General features: G+C 38.9%; 1 protein-coding gene across 1 annotated transcript in view; it reads right to left on the bottom strand.

The window, feature by feature from the left end:
* Positions 1–290: 290 nt before the first annotated feature.
* Positions 291–19,070, bottom strand: part of LOC130861878 (solute carrier family 5 member 4-like) — a 33,214-nt gene continuing 14,434 nt past the window's right edge. The window contains exons 8-15 of the mRNA XM_057751153.1: positions 16,963–17,183; positions 14,931–15,066; positions 13,348–13,455; positions 10,290–10,440; positions 9,190–9,358; positions 6,699–6,914; positions 3,783–3,885; positions 291–1,261 (exon numbers count right to left, since the gene is read on the bottom strand). Coding sequence (XP_057607136.1) covers positions 1,047–1,261; positions 3,783–3,885; positions 6,699–6,914; positions 9,190–9,358; positions 10,290–10,440; positions 13,348–13,455; positions 14,931–15,066; positions 16,963–17,183 — 1,319 coding nt within the window. The 3' untranslated portion in view covers positions 291–1,046. The remainder of the gene's footprint in view (positions 1,262–3,782; positions 3,886–6,698; positions 6,915–9,189; positions 9,359–10,289; positions 10,441–13,347; positions 13,456–14,930; positions 15,067–16,962; positions 17,184–19,070) is intronic.

Genomic DNA, 19,070 nt, shown 5'->3' with positions numbered 1-19,070 from the left:
GGGTGGTATATACACAAAGCAAATGTACAAATGTATAACAAATATTTGTAAGTACAGATATAATGCATAAGGAAGCTCACTCCTCAGAAACAGTTGTTGAGGAGAAATTGTCTTGACTCAAGTGTACAGGAGGAAGCATACTTGTTTATGCAGTCACATGACACTAATTCATTTACATCATACATAATATCCAATGACTACTGTTTTAGTTGCTATTTTATTACTGTGTAGAGACACCTGGTTCAAGGCAACTCTTATACAAGCAGACATTTAACTGGGGGCTTGCTTACAGTTTTAGAGGGTTAGTCCATGATATCATGATAAAAAGCACACAGGCACACAATGAAACAGTAGCTGAGAGTTTTACATCCTGATAAGCAGGCAGCAGGCAGAGACTAAGACATGGGCCTGGCATAAACTTTTGAAACCTCAAAGCCCACCCTCAGTAATGCATTTTCCCCAACAAGGCCACACCTCCTAATCCTTCTAAACCTTCTCAAATAGTTCCACTCCCTGGTGGCTAAGCACCCACATCTATGAGCCTATGAAGGCCATTCTCATTCAACCCACCACAAATATTGACTGTCCAAGATTTTATAAGTTGTAAACTTTTGAAATAGGGAGATATGATCAAAGGGAATAAACTTTTAGATACAAAAAGAATTCTTGTATGTGATCAGCATAAAAATAGTCTAGTATGACTGAAATGTACTAGATGAGCAGTTCTTAAGTATTGTTACCAAATATATATGCATGACCAAATAGAGTGATGGATATGTTAATTAGTCTGATCATGGCAATCTTTTCAAAGCGTGTGCACAATTCAAATCACTGTGTATATCTTAAATATATACAATTTTCATTTCCAGTTATATCTAAATAGAGAGGGGGAGAAGAATTTTTACCCAATTGACACAATGGCTTGCTAAAAACAAGATATTTGTATAGTAACTTAATTACTTAACATTTTCAATTGGTCAACTAACTGTGACAGAGCAACATTTATAAAAGGAAATTTAACAATTATTCTTTGCTTCATTCAGAGTTCAGGCAAAATAGGCATGCACAAAGACGGTCACAGTCAGGAGGACGATGGCATTGACATTCACTACATTTCTCCACAAGGGCTTCTCAGAGGTGTCAGTAAACTTTTTCCTCAGGGCTTCTTCCTCCTCTTTGCTCAGCTTGGGCCCTGTATTCTGCAAACCACAGAATAAGCTACATGCCCTCTTGAGACATCCACGGGGTTGCTCAGGATCATCTAGAACAGGAAAAGCTCCAGTAAATCACCAACTAAGACAGGAAATAGAAATCACTGTTGGTGCTGTACAAATGACTGAGCTATGTCACAACCACTTACTAGTGTCATGGAAATCTATGGAAAAATACGGTTAAATCTGACTATATAAAACAGAAAATCCTGCATGGTGAGAATCTAATAAACAAAGTAAAAAGAAATGACAATTAGAGTTGTAGTGGCCTTGACATGTCACAATATTTTTTTTGATATTTCAGTATTATAACATGTTTATTTAAGAGAGAAATTGTGAACGTTTTTAGTTATTGTACATTGGATTCTTTTTAAAAAATATTTTATATCAAAATAGAATTGCATCGCTTTCCTTTCTCCTTCTCCTCCCTCCAGTCGCAACTAGGCTCCCTAGAGCCCTTCCTGTGCCCTCCTATTCTCAAGTTGATAGCTAATTGGACTTAAGGCCCATTAACAAGAAGGAAACCATGGCTGATACTGTGAACCTTTCAGTGATAGTGGTGTCATTAGAACTTGGAGAAGAATTTACTACCACCACTTCGTTAGAGCAACATAATTCCTTACGATATTCTAAATCTTATCTTTATAGCCACAGATGAGTGTAGCTGCCACCCTTCATCAAAGTTCTTTTTTGTAACAGATGTAGACCACCTCAGAAATCCACAACTCAATACAGAAATCAACAGATCATAAAGACCTCAGCCCCAGTGGGTACATCTACATCACAGCACCTGTGCCTCAGGGAGCATCCCGAAGGAGGCAGGAAGGACCGTGAGAGCCAGAGTACCAGGAGATCTTCTAAACAGTATCTCCTAGAAATGGCTGCACAAACAAGACTAGAAAAATGACCATAACAGTGAACATGTGAACATGGGAGGGGGGACATTCTGAGGACTCCCAACCCCTTGACAAAGGACTACAGACAACTATTGATTGCTAGGAGGAAAATTAGCTTTTCCCGGGATGACCCGCTAAGGAGTTATCTAAGACAAAGTGGTCAGTCCTGAAACCATATTATACACAAACAGCTAAAACAGATTGAGCAGATTTACGAATACACATACATATATCTATATATGTGTAACAGTAATAATATCAATGAGCTTTGTAAAAAAAAAAAAACAGGTAAAAGGACTATCAACAACCTCATGGAGACATACTAAAGACGTGAAGAAGCCATGAAAAGAATGTTGACAGGTGGTCCATAAAATCACTCAGCCATCAGAAGACGACACACAAGCGCTGGCCCTGGTCCCCACAGGCCCGGCAGCGGGTGCCACGACAGTGAACATACATAAAGGAGAGGTGGAAAGGCAGAGTGTGATGGAGAGAGGGGAGGAAAAGAGAGCGGAGTGGTTCGTGCACTGTGGAGAGAGGTGGAGCTGGAGAAGAGATGGCAGTGAGGAACAGGCCCATACGAGGAGCCTGCACTACCACCTGCAGCCATGTTGATGTCCTGGGTCCACGCTGCTGCTGGGTGTCATAGTGATCTGTGTGGTTCATGCTGCCACCAGAGGCCATGTCTGAGTCCATAGTATATATAGCAATATAATGTAAAAGAAAATTTAACTCCCAATTATGGGAATTTGGAGAATACAGCAAAGTTATACAGGCACTCGCCCTTCGATCCAACAGTCAAGCTTCTTCAAATCTTCAAATGGTATAGTGGGTCACACACAAAAAGTTCTGTGCAATGCCTCTTCATAGTAGAATCAGAAAAATTTGAGACATGCTTCTAAACAGAAATCTATGAAAATTATAATAAAAGTGAGGTAAAACAGAAATAAATAAATGGCAATGACACAGATACGAAGCAAACTGATGAGATGCAGTGGAAGTAGGGTGGAGGGCGGTGAAAATCATGAGCTTCGTTACTAAAGGAGGCTGAAATTAGGAAGCTGACAATCAATTCCCGGCCCACATCCAACCTAAGTTCAGACTACATCAAGTGAAGGGGGTCTAAATACTACAAATGGAAGGATAACCATAAAAGGTCATGGAGAACAATAATGAGGAAGAGAAAGAAACCTGAAAGCTAGTTCACTGATAAAAAAGAAAAAATAGACTACATTAGCCTTAGTTAGGACTTATGGAGGAATCTGCCTGCCTGGAATAAAAGATGTATTGTGAGGAATAGTGAGGAATAAGGGTGGAAAGGAGGCTGTGTCAGACACTCAGGCTTGATCAGTCAAGACCAACTTTTGAGCACAATACTTAGAGACAGGGCCGTCTGCAACTAATTATTGGTTAGCAGCTGGCACTCAGCTTCATGAATAGAAGGTAGATGATGGGTAGATGGGCTGGAGATGAAGATATGGGTCTCACATTTAATGATCAGTAGCACTGGATATTGAGGGCACGTTTTAAAATTTTTTACATATTTTACATATATACATTTAAATCTCAGAAGCTGAATTTAGAGAGATTAAAAACAAACATGACCCATAAAAACCCACACGGCCAAACCATACCCAGTGTTCTTACACTAAAACAAGCGTAAGCCTGAGATTACCTTCTTCAAGAGCACTACCAGCTTCTTCGTGACTTTCCTCCTTTGCATCTAAGTCAATACGCTCTTCCGTGTTGTTCCAAAGGCTCCAGCACAGGCGGTACAGCTGACCAGAGGCAACACACACGTTCATTAATGTTGGGAAGAGATTACAATGATTCAATGATACCTTGTTTAATGTACGGTTTAAAACCCTAGCTGCTCCAGGGCATTACAGGTTAAAAAGGAAAGGAGAAAGAGTTATTTCTGTTTTTAATTCTAGTATTTGTCTACAATTCCAAGTAGTTTTCTTAGACTCCCACCTCTGAATTTGGGGTGTCAGGAAAGGCATGGACTTAGCCGCGCAGGACCTCCCCTGCCTCCATTGTCCTCGCCTGTATTTCTAGTGCTACCTCATGGTTCCTTTCATTTGCTCTAATGGTTGCTTTTATTCTTTAAAATATCCTATTGGTCAGGTATAGCGGTTCGTGCCTTTAATTCCAGCAACTGGAAGGCAGAGGCAAGTGGATTCCTGTGAGTTTGCGATCAGCACACTCTGCATATTGAGTTCTAGGATAGCCAGGGCTATTAGAGAAACCCTGTCTCAAAAATACAAAAATAAATACTCTATTTGCTTCCTTTTCTGGGTTCATCCTACTGAGATAGCATCTGTGAGCTGTTCTTGATCTCCACCTCTCCACGTGCCTTTCCGGACCCGCATGCAAATTTCTACCAGCTGCTATTCTAGAAGTAAATCTGTTTTTATTTTGATTGCTATCCTTTCAGATTTTCAAGCTTGATCTGTTTGTTTATTAATACCAGCACTAGGGAAAGAGAGACAGGAAGATTATGTGAATTCAAGACTAGCCTAATCTTCACAGCACGTTCCAAGCTAGTGAGGGCTAAAAAGTGAAACACTCCATCAAATTTAATTTCTTTAAACTTAAAGGAAGTAACACATATAATATCATTTCTGGCCACAGATGCAAGTAACAGGATTAGACATAGTGAAAAAATACTAATTTTGGGTCGTTCTGATGAAATTGTTTTGAATACCAATACATTTTTCAATTTATAATGACAATGTTGTCAAACCTATACAAATTGGTCCATGATTTTCTTCAACCAGTTTGTGAGAATTTAGCTTTCTTGTTTGTTCTGGATATATATATATATACACACACACACTGGATGCTTTTATGTTATCTGTAAGATTCCCATACCATATAATATAAACACTTAAAATATCGTTTCTCATATTAATCCACTAGGTTTTGTTAACCTCCCTTCTTCAGAGCCCTTGAACTCTAGCCCTAACTCGCGCTGGCTCATTCTAGGCTTCCCCCGCTGCCTGGACTGGTGCCTCACTGCTGTTCTACTGGGTGAGTTTGCAGCAGTGCTTGTGCCTATCAGCCTGCTTCAGAAGTTGAAAGTTCACAGGATATTTGAACCAAATGATGATCTGATTCACCCTTGAGATGAGCTCTTTAAAAATTAGTACTAAGTTATAATTATTCCTACTGTCATATGTCTTCATATTTACATATTCCTTGGGCAAATAGTGCTTCCTTTTCCTTGTGTGCTTTTGTTCAATTCCCACTACCAAATGAAAAGTATTTAGTAATGGATTCTGGTAATATGTCATTAATAAAGCTTTTGTTGTTGTTGTCTTTAACTGCCGCATGTTTCAAGTTCCCAAACTAGACATCTTGAACTGGCTACTCCTCAAGCATATATGCAAATGGGTGCTACATTAAAGATTATGAATGATAAACACAAAATACATAGCTGTATTGTTACATGCTAGCAATAAACTGAAACAATGTGACTCAATAATTAACATATGTATTTTTTTTTTTTTTTGGATTTTTCGAGACAGGGTTTCTCCGTAGCTTTTGGTTCCTGTCCTGGCACTAGCTCTTGTAGACCAAGCAGGCCTTGAACTCACAGAGATCCGCCTGCCTCTGCCTCCCGAGTGCTGGGATTAAAGGCGTGCGCCACCACCGCCCGGCTTAGCATATGTATTTTTAAAAGACTGGTGTTCCCTGTTCTAAAGGTAAGTCTATTTTATTTTTAAAATGATATCATAGGGTAGTATAATATTTAATATTCTGATTGTTTTTTTCCAGATTCAACCACTTTAAGAACATTTAAATATAAAGTAGTACTTTCTCATTGTATATTTATTCCCTAACTAATATAAATCTATTTTTATAATTTTTATAATTTTATAATAATTTACCTATTTTTCCTTAGAAAGTTTTGCAAAGAAACTAATTCTTGCAAACAAACATTTGCAAACAAACTCATTTTTGTGCATACATTTCTACTTAAATTACTAAAGGTGGAATAATTAACTCATAGGTACAAAAATGTTTTTAAATGGCAGATACAAGTACCCTCCTAGAAATCGTAAAATTCACATATTCACCAATAACTATAGATTTTAGAAATTAGAGATTTTTCCACTTTCTTACCAGCACAGAACATTTTTTGGTCAATCTGAATGACAGAAATGAATATCACACTTTCCCTGTTTTTGTCCCTGTTGCTGTGTGCATTTTATCTCCGTTCTCATTGGGGATGAGATCTGCTTTGTCCCTATGTTGGCCTGGCTCAGGTGTCTCTTCCGTTCTCAGGTGTTTTGTGGGCTCTTAGGCAGTACCAAGTGCTGTCACCCTGGTATCCTGAAGCAGTGGTGTCGAGTTATCACCCCCACCCCAGCTCCATTAGGAAGATTTTGAATTCCCAGTTCATTCCCTAATCTCATGTCTCCATTCCCTGGTGTTTCGCATGTGCTAGGTGCAAAGCTCTTGTTTATTGGATTCGAGCCCCAGTGTTACAGTGATTCCATTGACTAAGCCTGTAGAGTAGCCAGCAGTGTTAGGAAGGGAAGAAATGTCATTTTTAAATGATCATGGGTTATCTTTCATTACTCACGTGAACATCGGGAATTGGTTTCGTTAGGAAGGAGATTGCCAGGATGACTAGTATGGTAATAAAAAACACAATGATGCCAAAATACATATAGTGCACTCCACAGATAATCTCTGGACATTTACTGGGAGCCAAGCAACTCCCTGTTCCATATGCAAACTCTGCGATCATACGAATAAGGCCTATCACAAATCCAACCATTAGGCCCCAGAATGCACCCTGAAAAAAAAAAGAATAAAATCAATGCTTAGAAAACATGATATCCTTGAAGTAAGCACAGTTACCATTCTACCTGTTCCATCAAGTAAAAGTAAGTGGCAAACCATGAGGAGAGATCTTCAAAGCAAAGGAAGTTGCAGATACATCTTTACTAGTGGGGTGGTTTTGTTCTTGTTTCTCAGGTATCTGAGCACTTTAAAAAATATTTGTTTATGTATGTGTGTGTGCCTGCTTATTTGTATGTGCACCACAAGTATGAAGTACCTGCAGAGGCCAGAAGAGGGTGCTAGATATCCTCAACTGTGGAATTGCAACCAGTGGAGAGTTCCCAAGTATGGGTACTGGAAACCAACCTAGGTCCTGTTCAGGAGCAGCAAGTGTTCTTAACCTCTGAGCCATCTCTCCAGCTTGCCCCTGTGCATTTCTTTCCCTTATATTCTATTCACTATTGACAAGTAATATTTGTATAAACTTAGAGCTACAAATAGCTCATATTATGATTCACATATTACAGAATGATTTCAATTACTTAATTTTCATATCTGCGGCATCACATGTTAATTTTTTTTAACTCCAAATCTCTGCTGTCTACTCTAACCAAAGCTGAGGTCTTCTTCACTTTTGTTTTTCAGTCTATACATTAAAGTACTGAATAAGCAGATCTATGACTTATATAACTTTCAGGGCTGGTAATAAGCCAAAACTTTTCTTTTCTCCCAGAGATCAACAGTGTTGGAAACACTTACTCTAAGAAACTAGTATGGCATGGGGAATAGGAATATGAGCTTTAGATGACAGAAAACCTCATCTGAATTCCAGTACCATACTTATTAAGTAAAATATAGCAGGCAAAACAGATATCAAATTTTCCATAAAATTTTTTAAATATTAAGCAGCATAGTACTAAGTCTGTTTTGCCTTTTGGTCCTGTCCCATCCAACATGGCGGAAGTACGTTTACTGATAGTTCTGTGAGTCATGCTCAGTGACCCAGTACTAGGGACATAGTGGGTCTATGTTGCCATTAAGCAATTTGTAACATGCTGCTCATAGACCCCATTTAACTGCAGAACCTCTTGAAAGAGACAGAGCTGTTTGTGCCATTGGCACCAGCATGAACCAGAAAGATTTTTTTAATGAAGTCATGCAGTTTTTTTGCTACTAACATTGATTCAGGAAGCCTTCTCTTAGAGAAGCCACACCTCTGCTCACTGCCAGCAAACCAGGCCTATCTGAAAAAAATGTGGCTACCAATAAGCTGTGCTTAACTCTATTTTTTTGTATCAAGAATTCCTTCCCAAGCTCTCTCAGTTTTTATGTGGATGTGGTTGCCTCACGTTGGGTGCCATTTGTAGGCAGAGACTGCTCATTCATTTCCTGGTGGCCCAGACCCAAATAATAACACAGAAACTATGTTAATTATAACACTATTTGTCCAATAACTCAGGCATATTTAGCTAGCTCTTACATCTTGAATTAACCCATTTCTATTAATCTGTATATTGTCACAAGGCTGTGGCTTACCAGAAAGGTTCCTAGTCCTTCTCCTTTGGAAGCTACATGGTATCTCCTTGACTCTGCCTACTCTCTCTTATTTCTGCTCAGATTTCCTGCCTGGCTTTACTCTGCTAAGCCATTGGCCAAAACAGCTTTATTCATCGACCTATAAAAGCAACATATATACAGAAAGACATCCCACATCACCTATAAGAAACAATCATTTATAGAATTCATTTAACATATTTGAGTTTCTAGTAGTATGGTAAATTTTTTTAAACATTTTGCTTGTCTTCTATTTCCACACTTTTAGCACTTAAATAAGGTAGGTACAACTTTTGATTTTGTATTACAGATTTTCATGATTTACTTGAAGTCAATACACTAAAACTGTAAAGCCATAACCAGACCCTGGAAGTCTCTCTAAAATGTGTTTTTGCCAGCATTTTGCCATGACTGAACATAATTTATGAGAAATTTAAAGAATTTTTATATGAATGGGCAGTATATGGTTACATACTTTTGTGAGGAATAGAAATTATGGTTTACCACAACTGAAATTGAAATGAGCCTTAAGTGACAGACATAAGTTGGACAGAATGTATTAGTTTTGAGATAGAATGTCACTGTGTCCCCCACTTCTAAATTCAAGATGCCTTCCTGACACAAGCTTCCGACTAAGACTCTAGAACTATAGATGTGCATTACTAGACCTAAATAAAAGAAATCTTCCTATCCCAGAAGTTATTTTTGCCTCATTTGTGAAAAATTTTCCTTACCTGTTCATTGACTCTTTTACACAATATGGCAAGCATGAAGACAGCACCTACTGGAGGCCCAATGTAGCTAGAAAATGATGACATATAGTGAAATAGCTGTCCATTTTGTGATGCCTGTACCAATGGGACCCACAGGATGCTGATGACAATTAGAACAATGGCAAAGAGCCTGTTTGAAAAAGACAGTGATTTAAAGATTAAACAAAAGCATTATGTCTACCTCCATTGTTCCTGAGTTATTCTTCTGCTCTTTCATTGGTTTTCCAAGCAAATTCAAGCTGCTTGACCTTGCATGAACCCACACCATGCCCAATGATTAATAGAAATGGGTTAAATTAAAATGTGAGAATTATCCAATAAGAAACTAGAGCTAATGGGACAAGCAGTGATTTAATTAATACAGTTTTTATGTGGTTATTTTGGGGCTAAGCTAGCTGGGCAGCCAGGATGAACAAGCGGCCCTCCTTGCAACAATATCATAGCCTGCTCATTGATTATTGTATAGAAGATGTAAGATAGAAGATTGATGCAGTCAGAGATCCAAAGTAGCTAGAACTTGATCCTAGATATTGGAACAATTATAAACAGTGATAAATAATATTCTGACTAAAAAAAAGCTCAATTCCAGATGGATTAGTATAAGAATTCTACCAAACTTTCAAAGACTATTATGACAAATACTTCTTAAATTATTAAATAAAATAGAAACAGAAAGAATGCTTCCAAACTCCTTGTATGGGCCGGGATTACTCTAATACCAAAACACAATAAATATCAAAACCCACAAACAAAAATTGCTGATAAGCACAAGTGGAATGCACAGAAACTGCTAAAGGAAACACAGTTAGCTATCAGAATTACAGTGTAAAGTATATTCCATTAAACATGGTTGGAATTTTATGAAGATATGGTGTAAGAACAACAAAGGAATAAGTAAGTATGGCTAAAATTTTTGTGTCTGTAAAGAGAAAGGTTGAATTGAACATTCCCTGATGATTCTTCTCCATTGTAGAGCTACAATACAGAGATGCAGGGTCTGTAGTTCCTGTCTATATCCACCCTCCTCAGAGGAGTCCTAGACTGAGACCAGGTTCCCTCACCGTCCGGCTATCAGGAGCTCTCTCTCAGATGCCTTCTTCCTCATCTTGGTGTAGAGGTCCATGGTGAAGAGGGTGCTGGCGCTGTTGAAGATGGAGGTCAGAGAGCTCATGAGAGAGGCCAACATAACAGACAGCATCAGGCCTCGAAGTCCTAGGGTTAGGAGGGGTGAAGACTGGTTAGACAAGATGTCATGGCTTATGAGTGATTTGCTACATCAAAGAGCCATGGAAAGACAAAACTGTCACTCACAGAGTTATTATGTAATTATAATTATAAGTGATTATACACCATCAGTTAATTTTTAAAGGTTCTTGGAGATTTAATCACTTAAAGCACACAAAAGGTTTAGAAAGTTATTTGCAACACAGTAAAGGTTCAACAATGTATTGGATACAATGATTATTCTTGTAAAGTTAAAATATCATTACATAATATTTATAACAAGGTTTAATCAAATTAACCATACTTGAATATAGAAAAACAATGTAGTAGTAAAATTCTTGACTTTAAATCTGAGAATTTATTTTTTAAAACACAAAGCTATCATGTAGCTAGTTAGTTTCTATGCTGTGGGAAAATGCTCTTGTACCCTGTAAAGATTTGTCACTTGTACTGGTTTAATAAAACACTGATGAGCCAGTTTTCAGGCAGGAAGTTTAGGTGGGATGACCAGACTAGGAGAATTCTAGGAAAAGGAAAAGCTCAGTCTACAGTCCAGATGCAGAGGAGGCAAGATGGGAGTACTGCATTGTGAAAAGTACCAAGCCATCTGGCTAAACATAGGTAAGAATTACAGGCTAAGTTGTAAGAGCTAGTTAATAATAATCCTGAGCTAATCAGCTAAACAGTTTATAATTAATATAAACCTTTGTGTGTTTCTTTGGGACTGAACAATTGCAGGACCAGATGGGGCAGAATCTTCCGCCAGGCAAATGACTCTTTTGTGGATTTATGCTTCAAAGTTGGGTGTCATTTGTAGATGGAGACTGTGCTTTTGTTTCCCAGCCACTCAGATCCACATAACCTCATAGAAACTATATTAATTACAAGACTGCTTGGCCAATGATTCAGGCATATTTCTAGCTAGCTCTTACATCTTAAATTAGCCCATTTCTATTAGTCTATGTATTGTTATATAGCCATGGTGTAACCTCATTTTCTACATGTCTTGTTTCCTCTGTGGCTGAATAGCATATGCTTGACTGTGCCTACTTTTTTATATACCTCTGTTCAAATTTCCTGCTTGGATTTACTCTGCTAAGCCATTGGCCAAAATGGGTTTCTATGCAGTTGGAGATACAAGTCTAGAATACCTATCTGAAGAGAAAGCACTGTGCAAATGAGAGACACATATTCTGCAGGGAGGTCATTGCAGATGATGAAGTTGATGGTGTATGCCTAGTGACACTATCTGGAGAGGAGCAGTTCTTGGGTCATGGGACTGGATGGAGTTGTCATCCTGACGTTTGTGTCTTCCCAGAGAGGGACTCGAGCATGCACCGTGAAATGGGTAGACTTTGTGGGTTGAGTGAGGTTGGTGGTGGGGGTATAAGATGAATGCCTAGAGATGGGGGAGTAAGGGACCTAAGCAGGAGTGGATAAGTCTAGCAACATATATTTGGCCTCCATAACTGGTGCGGGAGAATTGTCTGTATTCTGTCGATCATGTTTTAAATAAATGCTGATTGGCCAGGCAGGAAGTATAGGAGGGAAAACCAGACAGGAAGTAGAGGTGGAGCAAAGAGAACAGGAGTATTCTGGGAAACAGGAAGCTCCCTCTGCCAGTCCAGCCCAGACCACCGAAGAAGCAACATATGACATGCCCCTGCTGTGAAAGGTACCGAGCCATGTGGCTAGCTAGCATAGATAGGAACAATGGGTTAATACAAGCTACAAGAGCTAATAAGAAGCCTGAGCTAATGGGCCAATCAGTTTATAAGTAATGTAGATGCTCTGTGATTTTCTTTGGGGCTTGCTGGCTGTGGGGTACCAGGCAGGACAGAGACCCCAACAAGCTGGCCCTCATGTTACACATACCAGACAGCAGCATGACAGAGTGGGCAAAGAAAGTCAGGCTCTGGGTATGTTCTCCTTAGACAGGTCACAAGATTATTGCTTTTTCCTCTGGTAATCTGAGAATGATCCAGTGTATAAATTATGCACCTGAATGTTTACTTAAAGGTCATGAGCTAAAAACTACTTTGGAAGAGCAGAAATAACATGGTATCCTCTTTCTTTGGAGGAGAAACTCTTAGCTTGCTGAAGGCTTTGAAAACTGAGTGCTATTAAGTGATTTTGCTGACAAACCTTTATGGGCAAAATTGATGGTTTTGAACCATTGTGAGAGCTTCACACTTCAGTCCCTGTCATCCATTAGTAATGGCTCCAGTCCTCCCAGTACAGGGCAGGATGGCATGCACACTACTTTGAGTTTGTAGACTATATTCTCTTTATCCCAAATATGCTTGTGTGTAACAGGGAGAAGAATCAGCACAAAAATGTTAGACAAGATCCCAGACCATCCAGTTGCTCTGCATTATTCTCTGTTATACCCCCCACAGCAAGGATCACTTCTAGAAATTCCACTAATCTGAACCTCATGCAGCCTATTATATATACTGCAAAAATTATAATGAGTGCCAAGGTGTGGGGCAGTTGTGCATACTTTACTGATCCGAAGCTGTGCCTGAACTAGTATGCACTTAGCTATGAAGCATGCAGATTGAGAGGTATTGTTACAAAGACATCAAGGTAAGGCTAACTTCTAGTCTCCTGAGTTTGCACATTGGCAGCATTGCAACCTTTTCTTTGGCTAGCAAATCATTTAATGCTAACCAAGCTGGAAGTCAGTCTCCACCCTAAGCTGTATCCTCTAACAGATGTTAGCTCCTCTCTGAAATCTCCAGGCCCAGCCAATGTGACTGGTAGACTGTGACTGATTCTCAAGAGACATCTGATGACTAGGACTGAATCAATGGAGGTTTACCAAGGATTCTCCCCCAATCCTTCCTCATGACCCATGTTTCCCTCTAAGACATGGTATGGATGTTGACTAACCATCAGGCATCAGTTCCAGCACCAGCATAGGGTAGGCATAATTGGTGCAGCCAACTTCAGTGCCGCACTGTTTCATGCACTCAGAAGGTACAACGCAGGCCACCTTATCTGAGGAGAAACACAGTTCGGTAAGCAGGACTCAACTCAGTACAGTCTGCAAACGGGACAGAGGTAAGAGGCAAGATCATAGATAAGAGAAGCTATAATCACCTAAAAATTGGATATTAAACTTTGAATTTGACACCATGGGTCTCATTACTCCTTGCTCAGCACAGAACTTCCCATAGTGTCTCACACTGGTAGCTTCCCTGGCACTGACCTGTGGGGCAGGGATGTGATCTAGCATTAGGACAGACAAGGGAGATGATCCTAAGCTCAGATAAGAGGCAGAAGACTCAATTTTCTCAGAAGCAGTGAATTCCAAATATAAACAGCACCTCCTCCCCTCAGGAAGCTATTACCCATCAGGCTTATCCAGTTCTAAGCACCTATAGTACTACTCATGAGAATCAACTGGGTGACAATTCAGTAGGTCATAATGGCATTTGCCACTTTGAGGTGTGCACAATACCTTGATGAATTTTTTACTTGGGGCATATTATAATGGTTGTTTAAAAACTGATAAAGAACCACCTAAACCAATAATACTTTAACACATTGACTTTTCAAATATTATTTTTGTTCACTTGTAATTCTTGTTCACCAAGAAACTGTATTCATGTGTGCAGTATATCCATTTCATGTTGTATGAACACAGATGTATGAGTATATGTGTCTATGTGTACTAGACATTAGTACTTAGAAATTAGTTTTTACCAAACAACATGATTCCAAACATTGAAAAGGAATTTAATTTGGTGGTTGCCTCAGAGGGACCAAGGTGTGAGTGTGCTCCTCTGAGACCTTCTTGGCTAAAGACATTGCCACATACAACCACAACAGCTTAGCTAACTCATCCTAGCTCAGTTCCACCTCATCACCCAGTGCACTTCTTCACTATCTTACATTAAATCCACTCATGTGAACAGGATTCACAGTGGGGTAGTTTGAATGAAAATGGTCCCCATAGGCTCACAGAGAGTGGTACTAATGGGAGGTGTGGCCTTTGGAGGAAGTGTGTCACTGGGGTGGGGTTTGGGGTTTTAGAAGCCCAAGCCAGGCCCAGTGTCACTCTCTCTTCCTACTGCCTGCCAATCTGGATATAGCACTTTCAGCTACCCCTCCAGCACCATATCAGCCTGGATGCTGCCATGCTTCCCACTATGACAGCAATGGACTGATAGACCTCTAAATCTGTAAACCAGCCCCCATTAAATGTTTTACTTTATAAGAGTTGCTGTGGTTATGGTGTCTCTTCATAGCAATAAAACCCTAACTAAGACACAGTGCTTCAAATGTCTACAAAGAGACCGGTAGAATGTATGTGATACAGAAGAGGGTCTAAGTTGCCAGTGTTCCTCCTCTGACCCTTCTTTCAGAAGCACCTCCCTCCATCTCTCATTCTAACCCATCAAAGTTGCTCTTATCCTGAAAACCACAGACATCAAGTGTAGGAGAAGAGGATGCATGCATCCACGGCTTGCCTGTGTACAGAATCCGGCTGATCATCCCTGGCATCACCATGAGGAACATGGGCAGCAGCTTCAGGTAGCCACAGAGGATGCAGGCAGCCTTCACATGAGACATGTTCTTGCCACATAAGCAGCGCTGCACAATGACCTGCCAGGGAAACACAACATACTAGTGCAACAATCCAATAATGACTTCAAAGAGGCTGAGAATATATTTTCAAGTTTAATTTTATAATGAGAAATCATATTGTTGGCAGTGGAGAGATGAACAGGGGTTAGAAGAGTTGACATCCTTGTCATCATCCTGATTTTCTTTTTAAAGATTTGTTTTTTAATTATATTTACAGTGTTCTGCCTGCATGTGTGCCTACAAGCCAGAAGAGGGCACTAGATATATACATATATGTGTGTATACATATACATATGTATAAATTGACAAAAGTAACATAATAAATACATTCAGCACAATAGCAGGATACAAAATTAACAATGAAAATCTGTAGCCTTTCTATATATAAATGATAAATATACCAAGAAGGAAATAAATGAAACAATATCATTCAAAATTATTTTTAAAAAATTTTGGAATAAATCTAATGAAGTAAAAAGGCTTTCCAATGAAATTGTTAAGACACTAAAAAAATAAAATTGAAAATTATATCAGATGTTGGAAAAACATCCTGTGCTCATGGATTGATAAGATTAATGTTGTGAAAAATGTCCATCTTATATGTCCAATGAAATTCTTATTCAAATTACAAAATAATTCTTCATGGAAATTAAAAAAAAACTCTTAAACTTAATATGAGAATAGAACAAAAACAAAAACAACCCTGAAAAAGAAAACACTGCTAAAAGGTTTTGTTTTGATTTCAAGCTATTCCAGTGCTATAGTAATGAAAACAGCATGGTATTGACATGAAGACAAGGTCATTGACCAATGGGAGAGAATTGAGAGCCCACTTAGAGACCCACACTCACACACCCATGTGATTTTTTTTTTACAAAGAAGCCAACAATATACATTGGAGGGAAGACAGCGTCTTTAACAAAGTGGATAGTTCCATGCAGAAGAACAAAAGTAGCTTTTTAATCTCCCACCCTGCACGAACCTCACTTCAAATGGACCAGAGATTTCAATATGAAATTTGCTATTCTGAACCCAATAGAGAGGGAAGTAAAGAATATGCTTGAGCTTTTGGCACATAAAAGACTTTCTGAACAGGATCCTGATAGTGCAGGCATAAGACTCATATTTAATTTAAAGGAACCTCATGAAACTGATAAGTTCTGTATAGCAAAGGACATCATAGCTAGAGTAAAGGGACAACTACAAAACTGGAAAAATCTCTACTAGCTATACATCTGACAGAAAACTGGTATCTAGACTATATAAAGAACTTGAACAACTTTAAACAGCATGTGTGTGTGTGTGTGTGTGTGTGTGTGTATATATATATATATATATATATATATATATATATATATATAGAGAGAGAGAGAGAGAGAGAGAGAGAGAGAGAGCATATAAATGTGTATGTGAGAGAGAGGGAGGTGTTGGGACAACAGGAGATGGGGCTGTGTGGTAACTAAAAAAGGAAAGTTGAATTCTCAACCAAAAGAAAAGTCCTGAAAATAAAGTCTCAAGAGAGAGAGAGATAATAAGCATTTGAATCATTTCCAACTTCCAGGAAAGTTAATGGCAAAATTCTGATTTCAGTGTGTCACTATGTATTTGGAGAGTATCTATTTCTTCAGAAATGACAACAGTTCTGATGTGTCACAGAAGATACTAAATACAATGATTTAGGAATAGAAATAAATACTAAGACATCTAAGTGAGAGAGCTAAATGCATTCCTCTCTCAGGGGAGGGGGACATAATGTAGGGAAGAGGGACCAAAACATCTATTTTTTAGAAGACAAGACATATAGAAATGTCTGACACTTTAAATACTCTTTATGTGTACAAAATAGAAGCTAGATGCTTTTACATGAGACAAAAATAAACAAACACAGTTACACACGCAAACATACATGCTCACCTGGTCTGCACACCAGTACCATATAGCTAAAATGCTCATTCCAAATATCAGGCCCGGCCATGGAATGTCTCCAGTGATAGGATCTCGGAAGATGTGGAAGGAGTCTGGCTGAGGAGTGTAGCACTCGGGGCTGATGGTCAGGTTGTCCCCCTCGACTACAGAGGGGATGGCGTTCATGTACTTCTCTGTGAAGCTCTCATAGCCTCCGACTTCATCAAATGCTAAAAAGGCATCAGATAAAATGAGAATTTCAAACAGCTCACGTTCATTGCAGAGAAGTTCTTGGGTTCTGCCTGTTAGCATAGTCATGTCTTCAGTACTTTCCCCAACAATCCATGAACGCCTTTATTGTTTCTTCTTTAGGATTGCCCATGGTAGAATATTGATGTTCACAGCATACTCAAATCAAATAATTTTTTAACACTGTTTCTTTTTACTTAGTGAATTCATTTTACTATAATGAATTCACAAGCAAAAATAAATCTGACAGCTCAATTAAGGTAGCATTAGAAGCATTTGCCCTTCAGTGGGCATGGATCATTGGGGAAAGTATAACAAATTCAGCAGCATCAGTTGAGATTCTTCATCCCATGTTGTATCAGGATTTTTTTTTCTTGGTATCTTACAGGTCCTTTATGTATGTAGTATGGCTTCTACTTTTCTATTTTTATGGAATTCATGTGTGTGTATGTATGGATGGATGAATGTGTGTCTCTGTATCTATATGTGTGTGTGTATGGATGGATGAATGTGTGTCTCTGTATCTATACGTGTGTGTGTGTATGGATGGATGAATGTGTGTCTCTGTATCTATACGTGTGTGTGTATGGATGGATGAATGTGTGTCTCTATATCTATACATGTGTGTGTGTATGTGTGGATGAATGTGTGTCTATGTATCTATACATGTGTGTGTGTATGTGTGGATGAATGTGTGTCTATGTATCTATACATGTGTGTGTGTGTGTGTGGATGTGTGGATGAATGTGTGTCTGTATCTATACGTGTGTGTGTGTGTGTGTGTGGATGTGTGGATGAATGTGTGTCTCTGTATCTATACGTGTGTGTGTGTGTATGGATGGATGAATGTGTGTCTCTGTATCTATACATGTGTGTGTGTGTGTGTGTGTGGATAAATGTGTGTCTCTGTATCTATACGTATTTCTTTTGCTCTTTTTCTTCTGTTTGTTTTTTTCTTTTCTCGTTTGTTTGTTTTTGTATCATTATATTACTATTCCTTAGATTCCTTTTTGTTTTCTAACAGGAGGCAGGAAGAGAACGGATCTGGATAGGAGGGGAAGTGTAGAGTAGCTGAGAGAAGTAGGGGAAAGGGCAACTGTAATCAGAATATAGTATATGAAAAAAGCATCTATTTTCAATAAGAGAAAAAGGAGGATTAACTCCAGGAATCAGGTATAGGTTAGAGACTTCATTAACAATTTTGAGGCAACACAGTGTGTCCTCATTTCATTTCTATTACTCTTATTAACACACACACACACACACACACACACACACAAAGCCAGCAGGGATTTGGCCCACTGCCTGTTATAGTCCATCCTCCTAAGGAAGGCAAAGAGGCAGGGTCCTGAGACGGTTGATTACAGCCCATCCACAGGCACAAGCAGAGAGAATAATGACCCGAGACTCATGCTCAGGAAGTTTTCTTCATTGTTATTCAGTTCAGGGAACAGTCATGAAAATGGTTGCACCCACACTCAGGGTGAGTTTTTACATCTCAATTAACAATAAAACAACCCCATACAGAAATGTCTACAGGCCAACCTGATGTAGACAATCCATTAATTGAGGAGCTCTTCTGGGTGATTCTAAATTTTGGCATATTGGCATTTAAAACACACATACATACAGGTTACAGTATATAGACTGAGCAGGTTATATTTAGGAATATGTATGTATATGAAAAAAGAGGCCATGAATTTGAAAGAGACCCAAAGGGTAATAGGAAGCTTGAGAAGAGGGAAGGGAAAGAAGAAATGCTGTGATCACATTATAGTCTCAAGAAAAATCCAACCATCAAAAAAAAAAAAAAGTCAAAGTTCCACGCATTTTCCTAATACAGGGAACCTATAGTAAAGAACAAATAC

This window comes from Chionomys nivalis, chromosome 19, assembly GCF_950005125.1.
Source record: "Chionomys nivalis chromosome 19, mChiNiv1.1, whole genome shotgun sequence".
NCBI classification, from domain to species: Eukaryota; Metazoa; Chordata; class Mammalia; order Rodentia; family Cricetidae; genus Chionomys; species Chionomys nivalis.
Note: the sequence above shows the minus strand (reverse complement) of the source record. Positions and strands in the feature narration are given on the sequence as shown.